General features: G+C 45.1%; 1 protein-coding gene and 1 long non-coding RNA gene across 3 annotated transcripts in view; one reads left to right on the forward strand and one right to left on the reverse strand.

Moving 5' to 3' along the window:
- CSPG4 (chondroitin sulfate proteoglycan 4) overlaps positions 1 to 12,977 on the reverse strand; it is a 59,939-nt gene that overhangs the window by 32,409 nt on the left and 14,553 nt on the right. Inside the window, exons 4-5 of the mRNA XM_056572718.1 lie at positions 10,174 to 10,638; positions 8,941 to 9,117 (exon numbers count right to left, since the gene is read on the reverse strand). Coding sequence (XP_056428693.1) covers positions 8,941 to 9,117; positions 10,174 to 10,638 — 642 coding nt within the window. The remainder of the gene's footprint in view (positions 1 to 8,940; positions 9,118 to 10,173; positions 10,639 to 12,977) is intronic.
- Positions 1 to 12,977, forward strand: part of LOC130368692 (uncharacterized) — a 73,933-nt gene that overhangs the window by 13,709 nt on the left and 47,247 nt on the right. The window lies entirely within an intron of this gene.

The following is a 12,977-nucleotide window of genomic DNA, read 5'->3' on the forward strand; positions in this document are numbered from 1 at the left end:
AGAGTGTACCTTTAGGGAGTGCAGAGGGTGCGGTTGCACCTGGGCCCTGGGGCTTGAGGGAATCATAATGTATTTCTTTCCTATATAAGGAGACCAGTACTGTAAATGAAGAATTACAGCTTGAGGACCTGTTACAGATTTTGCATTGGACCCAGCATTTTCAAATTACGTCTCAGATTCAAGTTTAGTCTCTCATATTGGGCAACCAAAAGAATCACTCATCTCCAATTTTTCTACATTATGTAAGGGTGCATTCCCCCTACAATTATGCAATCCACGCTGCATTCCATTCATTTCAATAAGCCAGACAGAGTTAGATAGTGACTCCGGACGGCTCATTTTTGTACCCTTTTCAGTCTGCCAATTAAAACTGATCAGGTTACAAAATTAGCCAACTTGAGTCACTATCTGACTTTGTTGGGCTCATTCAAATGAGCAGCGGACAGTTTTTAAATTTCCCTGCCGCATTGCATATTGCAGTGGGAATGTAGCCTTAGGGTGGAACTGCATCACTTCATAGGTAGCTGTTTAGGTGGATTAGATGTGGTGCAGCTAGTAATATTAAGCCTAAAGTCTCTATTAATTAACATTGTACTCAATGCATCCATTTAATCTATACAAATATTGGGAAATACTCTACATATAACTTTAACAGATGCCTCTGATGTATGCAATGATGATCCACAGGCCATCATTGTAGAACAAATGTATACTATATTGCAGGGTCACTTTAACCATAGGGCAAATGATTCTTCTGTATCAGGCCCCTTGGCCTGTAAATCACCATTGAGATGGGTGGACATAATGGGAAAAAGACGACCCCCCTTCCCCAGAGACTTTTAACTCTGAGTCCGCTGTCTTCTTTGATAGCTTTAATACCCAAATAGCACTATACTGTTTTCGGTTGTTTGGGTAAATAACACAGCAGACCTGTTCAGAACTATGCTGATAGATTCATGGTTGTGGCAGATTTTCAATAATAGACTTAAAGGACAACTGCAGCGCAATATACACTTATCTCTTATCTACAAGATAGGGGATAAGTGTTTGATTGCGGGGGGTCCTACCGCTGGGACCCCCCACGATCTCCTGTACGGGGCCGTGGCTGTGCCGTGGCTCTCCTGTGCAGGGGGCGTGCCTGCCGCAGCATGACGTTACGGCCGGCACGCCTCCTCCATGCATCTCTATGGGAGAGGCTGGGAGGCAAATGGTTCTTATCTGCCGACACATTCTATGTTTCTATGGCATGAATTAGCCCTATACAGTGAAGATAATTTTAACATCAGTTTTTACATCAAGAAGTGGCCTTCCCTATGGTTTTCCACAATGGGAGGCATATTAAACTTCCATTTTTGCAAACTATTCACCAAAATAGTCTGTTGGTATACATTACTAAATATTTTGCTTTGTGGTATAGAATAATAAAGTAGACTATGTTATTCATACAAAGGTATACATCAGTATCCTCATGTCATATATTTCAATGTACACTCTACACATGATCTGAAGATATACGTTAGATTGCTGTTGGCCCCTTCCAGTATCTGTTTTATCTGCTGACAATTGCCTAATCTTCATGGGCAACTTATGATATTGCTACTTAGCTCCAGCCATGGTTTAGGTATGTGTCTGAATTAAGTAAAAAAAAACAACAAAGTCCATAAAATCTATATATTTGCATGGTATCTCATAGCATACATCAATGCTACATGCCATCTACCAATAGGTTTGCTGTGAACCATCAGGTGGTATTGTTGCTAAGAGCAAACAGGATATTATTATGTGTGACTAATGAAACTAGGCAGCAGCATTATACGATTCTCTAATGAGGAGCAATGAGGACACCCAGTGGATAAGTGAGTGTATTACAGGCACAGTCCTCATCTCAGTTCTGATAGATGTGGCTCAGTCCTGTCTCAGTTGCATGTTTTCTGTAATATGCTTTCACACAATAAGAAAAATAAATAAATAGCCAGCACAGCTACCTAATACATGGGTGCACACTGCTGTGGCAAATGCAAAGTATACAAAAAAGAAGGTTGCAGCACCACTCTTGGTAAAAAAATGGAGGCTCTTAGCGCACTTTTTGATCAAGACGTTTCCCCCATCCACCACGTAGAGGTGGCCTCACTTCGGATGGGACCCTAACACGCTAATTCCACTCACCTCTGCTGAACATCATGCCCAGCAGAGGTGAGTGGAATTAGCTTGTTAGGGTCTCATCCAAAGTGAGGCCACCTCTGCGTGGTGGATGGGGGGACACGTCTTGATCAAAAAGTGCGCTAAGAGCCTTTATTTTTTGACCAAGAGTGCTGCTGCAACCTTCTTTTTTGTATATTTCACACAATGAGGTTTATTTTTAAAACTAGATTAAGAAGAAATGGGGATGGTTTTTAATGGGCAAACTAGATGGGCTGAATGGTTCTTATCTGTTCACACATGTTGCGACACATTCTATGTTGGCCCTAGCAACGTATACTTTTTTTTCTTTTTTACAATTTGTTTGTGTGTGTTTTTTTTAGCCCTGTTTTATTCAGGCACAAACAGGAACCAGCAGCGGTATACAGAAAAAGGGATGTGCGCCATTGTTTATTCTGTTTGGCGGCATGTATAGTGGGTAAAAAAATAATTTAGTCAGCCACCAATTGTGCAAGTTGTCCCACTAAAAAAGATGAGAGAGACCTGTAATTTCCATCATAGGTATACGTCAACTATGAGATACATCATGAGATAAAAAAAAATCCATAAAATCACATTGTCTGATTTTTAACCCCTTAAGGACCCAGCCATTTTACACCTTAGGACCCGACCATTTTTTGCAATTCTGACCACTGTCACTTTAAACATTAATAACTCTGGAATGCTTTTAATTATCATTCTGATTCCCAGATAGTTTTTTCGTGACATATTCTACTTTAACATAGTGGTAAAATTTTGTGGTAACTTGCATCCTTTCTTGGTGAAAAATCCCAAAATTTGATGAAAAATTAGAAAATTTAGCATTTTTCTAACTTTGAAGCTCTCTGCTTGTAAGGAAAATGGATATTCCAAATATTTTTTTTAATTTTATTCACATATACAATATGTCTACTTTATGTTTGCATCATAAAATTGACGTGTTTTTACTTTTGGAAGACACCAGAGGGCTTCAAAGTTCAGCAGCAATTTTCCAATTTTTCACAAAATTTTCAAACTCACTATTTTTCAGGAACCAGTTCAGGTTTGAAGTGGATTTGAAGGGTCTTCATATTAGAAATACCCCATAAATGACCCCATTATAAAAACTGCACCCCCCAAAGTATTCAAAATTACATTCAGTCAGCATTTTAACCCTTTAGGTGTTTCACCATCTCTTCTGAGTATGGAGGTACCCCATAAGTTACGACTAAGGCGAAAGAGCTCGCCGAAACGCGTCACTTGTGATCCACGTTTGGTGTCCGTGTGTTCTTATACAATAAAACGGCTTCCTTGCTTTGGACCTGCAGTGCTGGACTTTCCTTTTCTTACCCCATAAGTTGACCTGAAGTGCACTATGGGCGAACTACAATGCTCAGAAGAGAAGGAGTCATATTTGACTTTTTGAGAGCAAATTTTGCTCGGGGGCATGTCGCATTTAGGAAGCCCCTATGGTGCCAGGACAGCAAAATAACCCCCACATGGCATACCATTTTGGAAACTAGACCCCTTGAGGAACGTAACAAGGGGTACAGTGAGCATTTACCCCCACTGGTGTCTGTCAGATCTCTGGAACAGTGGGCTGTACAAAATTTTTTATTTGCACAGCCCACTGTTCCAAAGATCTGTCAGACACCAGTGGGGTGTAAATTCTCACTGCACCCCTCATTACATTCTGTGAGGGGTGTAGTTTCCAAAATGGGGTCACATGTGGGGTCTTGTTTTTTTTGCGTTTGTCAAAACCGCTGTAACAATCAGCCACCCCTGTGCAAATCACCTCAAATGTACATGGCGCACTCTCCCTTCTGGGCCTTGTTGTGCGCCCCCAGAGCACTTTGCGCCCACATATGGGGTATCTCCGTAGTCGGGAGAAACTGCAATACAAATTTTGGGGGGCTTTTTTCCCTTTTACCTCTTGTCAAAATGAAAAGTATAGGGCAACACCAGCATGTTAGTGTAAAAATCTTTTTTTTTACACTAACATGCTGGTGTAGACCCCAACTTCCCCTTTTCATAAGGGGTGAAAGGAGAAAAAGCCCCCCAAAATTTGTTAGGCAATTTCTCCCGAGTACGGCGATACCCCATATGTGACCCTAAACTGTTGCCTTGAAATACGACAGGGCTCCAAAGTGAGAGCGCCATGCGCATTTGAGGCCTGAATTAGGGATTTGCATAGGGGTGGACATAGGGGTATTCTATGCCAGCGATTCCCAAACAGGGTGCCTCCAGCTGTTGCAAAACTCCCAGCATGCTTGGACAGTCAACGGCTGTCTGGCAATACTGGGAGTTGTTATTTTGCAACAGCTGGAGGCTCCATTTTGGAAACAGTGGCGTACCAGACATTTTTCATTTTTATTGGGGAGGGGAGGGGGGCTGTGTAGGGGTATGTGTATATGTAGTGTTTTTTACTTATTTTATTTTGTGTTAGTGTAGTGTAGTGTTTTTAGGGTACAGTCACACGGGCGGGGGATTACAGTTTGACTGCCGCGCAAAATTTGCTGCATCGCAAACTTGCAGCCTGATACTCACTGTAGGCCCCTGCCCATGTGAATGTACCCTGTACATTCACAGGGGGGGGGGGGGGGGGACCTCCAGCTGTTGCAAAACTACAACTCCCAGCATGCACGGTCTATCAGTGCATGCTGGTAGTTATAGTTTTGCAACAGCTGGAGGCACATGGGTTGGGAAACACTGAGTTAGGAAACAGACAATGTTTCCCAACCAGTGTGCCTCCAGTTGTTGCAAAACCACAACTCCCAGCATGCCCAGGCAGCCGAAGGGCATATTGGGAGTAGTGGTTACGCAACAGCTGGAGGAGAACAGTTTGGGGACCACTGTGTAGTGGTGTCCAAGCTGTAGCCCTCCAGATGTTGCAAAACTACAACTCCCAGTATGCCAAAACTGTCCAGGCATGCTGGGAGTTGTAGTTCTGCAACATCTGAAGGGCCAGATGTTACAGAACTACAACTCCCAGCATGCCTGGACAGTAAGGGCATGCTGAGGATGTGTAGTTTTGCAACATCTGGAAGGGCACAGTGGTCTCCAAACTGTGGACCTCCAGATGTTGCAAAACTGCAACTCCCAGCATGCCCAGACGCCAAGGGCTGTCTTGGCATGCTGGGAGTTGTAGTTTACAGGGTCCCATTACAGCAATGCATGTCGCTTTACGGCGACGTGCATTGCTGTAAAGGGCCCGACCGCGGCTGAAGATCTACTCACCTGTCGCCGCCGCCGCCATCTTCATCGCCGGTATCCGGGTCTTCAGGGACGAGGTAAGTTTCTGGGGCCGGTCCCCAGCACTCCCCCGTCCCCCGCCGCGCCCTCCGGTCTTCCTCCCGTCCTCTCCGGACTTCAAGGGGAAGTAACCGCCCCCCCCCCCCCCCCTGCGATTGGTCGGTTAACTAACCGACAGATCGCAGGGTATAGGAGGAGGTGGCTGGCTTGCCACCTCGCTCCTATACGTTAGCATGGTCCTGGCTGTCTGTGACAGCCGGGATCATGCAAAATTACCGGGCGGTCGGGTCCCAGAGACCTGATCAGCCCGGTACCGCCGCAGATCGCAAGGGCGATTTCCCTTGCGATTTGCGGCGATCGCCGACATGGGGGGCCTACATGGCCCCCCTCAGCGTTTGCCCTGGATGCCTGCTGAAGCATTTCAGCAGGCATCCGCTTCCGATCTTTGCCCGGGGGGCGGCAGAGACCGGAGAAACACCAGGACGTACTAGTATGTCCTGGGTCCTTAAAGCCCAGGGTGCCAGCACGTTCTAGTACGTCCTGGGTCCTTAAGAGGTTAAAGAATTTATTAGCAAATTATGGTGGAAAATAAGTATTTAGTCAATAACAAAAGTTCATCTCAAAACTTTGTTATATACCCTTTGTTGGCAGTGACAGAGGTCAAACGTTTTCTGTAAGTCTTCATAAGGTTTTCACACACTGTTGCTGGTATTTTGGTCCATTCCTCCATGCAGATCTCCTCTAGAGCAGTGATGTTTTGGGGCTGTCGCTGGGCAATACGGACTCCCTCCAAAGATTTTCTATGGGCTTGAGATCTCGAGACAAGCTAGGCCACTTCAGGACCTTGAAATGCTTCTTACGAAGCCACTCTTTCGTTGCCCGGGCGGTGTGTTTGGGACCCAGCCACATTTCATCTTCAATGCCCTTGCTGATGGAAGGAGGTTTTAACTCAAAATCTCACGATACATGGCCCTATTCATTCTTTGCACAGATCAGTCGTCCTGGTCCCTTAGCAGAAAAACAGTCCCAAAGCATGATGCTTCCACCCCCATGCTTCACAGTAGGTATGGTGTTCTTTGGATGCAACTCAGCATTCTTTCTCCTCCAAACACGACAGGTTGAGATTTTACCAAAAAGTTCTACTTTGGTTTCATCTGACCATATGACATTCTCCCAATACTCTTCTGGATCATCCTGCTCTCTAGCAAACTTCAGATGGCCTGGACATGTACTGGCTTAAGCAGGGGGACACGTCTGGTACAGCATGATTTGAGTCCCTGGGGACATAGTGTGTTACTGATGGTAGTCTTTGTTACTTTGGTAGCAGCTCTCTGCAGCTCATTCACTAGGTGAGATCTTGCGTGGAGCACCAGATCGAGGGAGAGTATCAGTGGTCTTGTATGTCTTCCATTTTCTAATTATTGCTCCCACAGTAGATTTCTTCACACCAAGCTGCTTGCCTATTGGAGATTCAGATTCAGTCTTCCCAGCCTGGTGCAGGTCTAAAATTTTGTTTCTGGTGTCCTTCGACATCTCTTTGGTCTTGGCCATAGTGGAGTTTGGAGTCTGACTGTTTGAGGTTGTGGACAGGTGTCTTTTATACTGATAACAAGTTCTAACAGGTGCCATTAATAAAGAGAAAGAGTGGAGGACAGGGGAGACTCTTAAAGGGGTTATGCGCTGCCCTGACTTTCGGAGCTCCGCTCACAGCGTCCGGAAGTTCATTACTCCGAACACTGTGTGCGGGCTTCCGTGTTTGCGGCCGCCGGGCGTGACGTCCCCTCGTGATGTCTCGCCCGCCCCCCTAGTGACGTCACGCCCCCTTCCCATAGACTTTCATTGAGGGGGCGGGCGAGACGTCACGAGGGGGTGGGCGAGACATCACGAGGGGCCGGGCGTGACATCACGCCCGGCTGCCGTGAACACGGAATCCCGCACACAGCGTTCAGAGTAATGAACTTCCGGACGCTGTGAGCGGAGCTCCGAAAGTCAGGGCAGTGCACAACCCCTTTAAAGAAATATCGCTTGTTTCTAGGTGACCAAATACTTATTTTCCACTATAATTTGCAAATAAATTCTTTAAAAATCAGACAATGTGATGTTATGGATTTTTTTATGTCTCTCATAGTTGAGGTATACCTATGATGAAAATTACAGGCCTCTCTCATCTTTTTAAGTGGAAGAACTTGCACAATTGGTGGCTGACTTAATATTTTTGTTGCCCCACTGTATAAGAATTGTCACAACTCCACCCTTGTGTGACATCACAGCCCACCCCCGCAATACAAGTCTAAGGAAGGGGGCATAGCGGGCGTCACACCTCCTGCCATAGATTTGCATTGTGGGGGCGGGGCGTGATGTCCCATGGGGCGGAGTAGTGATGTCACGATACTCCGGCCCCATAGTTGTGAACCGGCAGAATCAGAGGCTGCAGTGCTGCTTGCAGCTCCCACAGGTTAGTGCTGCATGCGAGATTGCAGGGGTCCCCAGTGACGGGACCCTCACGATCAGACATCTTATCCCCTATCCTTTGGATAGGGGATAAGATGTCTTAGGGCCAGAGTACCCCTTTAACTCACCTTCTTACGTTCCCCCTTCCCGTTCCTCTGCTGCTGCTCGGCTTCCTTCTTCTTAGGCTCGGAATGTCACAGTGCTGTCAGCATATTGCCAGCCACAGCGATGTCCCGCCTCGGCCGGTGATAGGCTGAGCACACTGTCATGTAAGGAGCTGGCCAGAGCTGAATTGAATATAGGATAGTATAGGATAAAGGGATCTTTTTGGTTCCCTCGGGCTCTAGGGGTTGGTTGCAATTACATGTACTCATGAAGTGCAAAGTCCAGCTCACCTCCCAATTTGTTTCGTGCACGGATCCGACACTTAGGTTCAGGTGTCAAAGCACAAAACAAAAACAAGAAAGACGATCCAGCAACACAAAGGAACATGCGGCTTTATTGAGTTTCCTCAGATAAAATATGCATCCATTTCAAATCATAGACACCATGTTGTGTCTGTGATGGTGGAAAATGGTGTCTGAGATTTAAAGTGGATGCATATTTTATCTGAAGAACCTCTTAAAGTTGCATGTTCCTTTAATTTACTGGATTATATTTCTTTTCTTTTTTTTTTTTTTTTGGGGTGCAATCACCCCTTCTTTTCCTCCTATATTCCCACTCCAGAATCGAATGCAACAAAGGATGTGTCAAAGGTGACAATATAGCAAATACACTATTAAAGTGACATTTCTACACTGAAGATCTTCAAGCCTTACTGCATATGTAGGACCATAAAAATCATGTTTATCACGTAGTAAACCCTGGCCTAGCTTTCTAGGTTTTTATCTGTGTTCATTTCCATGGTAAATAGCCAATGTTTGTAGAACTAGGGTGGATAGAAAGGATACCGACTGAAAACTTGTATGAAAAACAGGCACTGCATATTTCCGTTCATTTTGACAACACTGTATAGCAAGTTAATGGTGACAAGACACCGACATGGTGAGGAGCAGAGTTATTGCAGCTGACTAAACTTACTTGTAGTCCCTTGTTGGAGACCACACGTGGCTTCTCATTATTTACAGCTTGGACTATAACATTGACAGTCACTGGCAGGCTATGGTGATTCACATCTGAAGCATTGGCTATCACGGAGAAACTGTCATTCCTGGTCTTGCTGCCATCATGTTCATAAAATACTTGTCCTTGGTCCAGCTGGAGAGAAATGTTCATAACCATATTAGTATAAAAGTATAGGACAGTGGTCTTCAAACTGTGGACCTCCAGATGTGGCAAAACTATAACTCCCAGCATGCCCGGACAGCCATTGGCTGTCCTGGCATGCTGGAAGTTGTAATTTTTCACCATCTGGAGGTCCACAGTTTGGAGACTACTGGATTATAGGACACTGTAGACAGCATAAAACTGGTTGTCACGTGCAGTGCTCTTTACAGCATTCCCTTGATAAGCTTTACGCTGATAATATTTTGATGGATGTTATAAAAGTTAATAGAATCTAAAACTAATACAAGAAGCATACAAGCCTTTTAATGGGCTGTTAGGCTGGGTTCAATTGCTGGGGTCACTAAACCGTGTAGCCATGTATTTTTGGTGGGGACCGGATCAGCTGAATACTTTTTTGATTATTTAAAAGGATTTTCTCACCAACAACACTCATCATCTCTCTGCAGAATAGATGATGAGTGTCTTATCGGACGGAGATCAGCCATCTTTATCCGGCTGCTACCAGCCAATGTCCCATTTAAAAAAAAAAATATGTTTTTCATTTTATATAAAAATATTATAAAAAAAAGAGACATACTCACCTACCTTGGTCCCCCATAGCTCCCGATCTGAAGTCATCAATCCCACTCATCACAATGCTTCCTACTCATTTCAGCAGGAACTGTCCACTCAGCCAATCAATGGTTTGTCACTGCTAAGGTGAGTCCATCTCGAATGTGACGAAGCGGAGGACCAGCAGAGGACTGGATGACTTCAGATTGGGAGCTATGATGGGACCAAGATAGGCAGTATGCCTTTTTTTTATTTTATTTTTTACAATTTTTGCAGTCCCCCAGCCAAATATAATATGGGCTCTATTATATGGCATGTCTTTACAAGAATCATAAAATACATTTTTTACACTAAACTCATACTAAAGATAAACATACACATAAAAATTGCCAACATTACCCCTTTATATTAATAGTTGGAGTATAGAGATCTCAATACAAGCTGGAACTAATGTAATGTAAATGGAACCATTACCTCATTCCAACTGAAGTCTCGTAGATCATTTTTATCTTGATTTATTATACGCCCATTCTTTGGAGCTTCAATTATTACAAGGTCTAAGTTGAGACCCAGATAGTAGTCAATGGGGATCCGAAGAATGCTGTTAGATAAGGCAGTTGTCCCACCCTGCACCACATTCAGTTCATTAGCTTCCAATGGTATGTTGACTGATAATATCTCTAGAGGCACCACTATCTCAGCAGTTGTTCCACCTGCAGACACTTCTAACGTCATCTGGTCAGGGAGCATGTCTGAGGATGAGTGCAGATACAAGATCCTTCCCTTATTAATATCTTCCTGAGTAAAAGTATGTACAAAGTCCAAACTTGGTGATCCATCAGATGATAGTTCTCCACTAACTGAAACCAAGTGTCCGAAATAGGGAGAACCTATTAGACTGTATGCAATGTTATGTGGGAATATGCCCTCTGCAGAAACCTGGTGACACAAAAGAAATCAGTTGTTAAATGATGAATGGCTTTGGTGCATACACTTTTAAGTTAACATTAAATACCTTGGTTACATCATAGGATGTAAGTGCAGTATAGTGTGGGGATAGATCTGCTGTACTATTAGCCCAAATGGCCTAAAATGCACAGTTCTGAGCCTGCTGTATTCAGGAGGGATGTATTTCTCAGCTGCTCTGCCTCTGCCCAACCTCCTCACTATAGATGAAGTCAACCATTCTTTATTAGGCTCTATTAGTTGAATGGCACAATGTTTGTGTGCACTATGCAAAAAAAGTGAACATGTCACCATACTATGATCACCCTGTCTTATGCAGTATATTTAGATCTGCTTTAAAGGGAAATTACAATGTTAGGGTAGGGTCACATGTGCCATATTTTACTGCAGATTTTTTTTTAGCTGATTTTTCTATCAATTGACTTCAATGGGTAGGAAAATACACAGCTGCAAATTTGCAGCAAAATATGGCACATGTAACCCTACCTATGTTAAAATAGTTCCTTTTAAGTCTACATGGTATCATATAGATCAGGGGTCCTCAAACTATAGCCCGCGGGCCACATGCGGCCCGCCGAGGACATTTATCCGGCCCACCGCTGCCTGGGACACAGGGATGCGCTCTCGGAGGCCCCGCATTTACTTTAAAAACGCAGGGGCCGCCGGGAATGTGGCGCATGCAGGCACATCACTGATGCCGTGCGTGCACCCATAGCACCGGAGCGCGGAGGAGCGGAGCTGCGATGAGGACGTGCGCTGGCCAGCTTGGTAAGTGTTACCAGCAGCACGTCAGCTTCGGTGCTCCGACCACCGCTCCTTCGGTCCCGGGACTTATCGCTATGTCCGGACCGGAGGAGCGGTGGTCGGAGCACTGAAGTGGGGCAGTACACAGGCATACAGCCTCCAGCCATACACTGTATGGCTGGAGGCTGTATGTCTGTGGGGGAAAATATTGCACCTAATGTGGGGAGCTATACTGCACCTAATTTGGGGGAACTATACTGCACCTAATGTGGAGGAACTATACTGCACCTAATGTGGGGAGCTATACTGCACCTAATGTGGGGGAACATGTTGCACCTATTGTGGGGGAACATTATACTGCACCTAATGTGGGGGAACTATACTACACCTAATGTGGGGGAACTATACTGCACCTAATGTGGGGGAACTATACTGCACCTAATGTCGGGGAACTATACTGCACCTAATGTGGGGGAACTATACTGCACCTAATGTGGGGGAACTATACTGCACCTAATGTGGGGGAACTATACTGCACCTAATGTGGGGGAACTATACTGCACTTAATGTGGGGAACTATACTGCACCTAATGTGGGGGAACTTTACTGCACCTAATGTGGGGGAACTATACTGCACCTAATGTGGGGGGAACTATACTGCACCTAATGTGGGGGAACTATACTGCACCTAATGTGGGGGAATTATACTGCACCTAATGTGGGGGAACTATATTGCACCTAATGTGGGGAACTATACTGCACCTCATGTGGGAAAACTATATACTGCACCTAATGTGGGGGAACTATACTGCACCTAATGTGGGGGAACTATACTGCACCTAATGTGGGGGAACTGTACTGCACCTAATGTGGGGGAACTATACTGCACCTAATGTGGGGGGAACTATATTGCACCTAATTTGGGGGAACTATACTGCACCTAATGTGGGGGAACTATACTGCACCTAATGTGGGGGAACTATACTGCCCCTAATATGGGGAAACTGTACTGCACCTAATGTGGGGGAACTATACTGCACCTAATGTGGGGGAACTATACTGCACCTAATGTGGGGGAACTATACTGCGCCAAATGTGGGGGAACTATACTGCACCAAATGTGGGGGAACTATACTGCACCTAATGTGGGGGAACTATACTGCACCTAATGTGGGGGAACTATACTGCACCTAATGTGGGGAACTATACTGCACCTAATGTGGGGGAACATACTGCACCTAATGTGGGGGAACTGTACTGCACCTAATGTGGGGGAACTATACTGCACCTAATGTGGGGGAACATACTACACCTAATACGGGGGAACTGTACTGCACCTAATGTGGGGTAACTGTACTGCACCTAATGTGGGGGAACTGTACTGCACCTAATGTGGGGGAATTGTACTGCACCTAATATGGGGGAATTGTACTGCACCTAATGTGGGGGAACTGTACTGCACCTAATGTGGGGGAACTGTACTGCCAACCCTAATGTGTGGGAACTACAACCTAATGTGGGGAGCTATACTGCACCTAATTTGGGGGAACTATACTGCCCCTAATGTG

Source organism: Hyla sarda, chromosome 4 (genome assembly GCF_029499605.1).
Source record: "Hyla sarda isolate aHylSar1 chromosome 4, aHylSar1.hap1, whole genome shotgun sequence".
NCBI classification, from domain to species: domain Eukaryota; kingdom Metazoa; phylum Chordata; class Amphibia; order Anura; family Hylidae; genus Hyla; species Hyla sarda.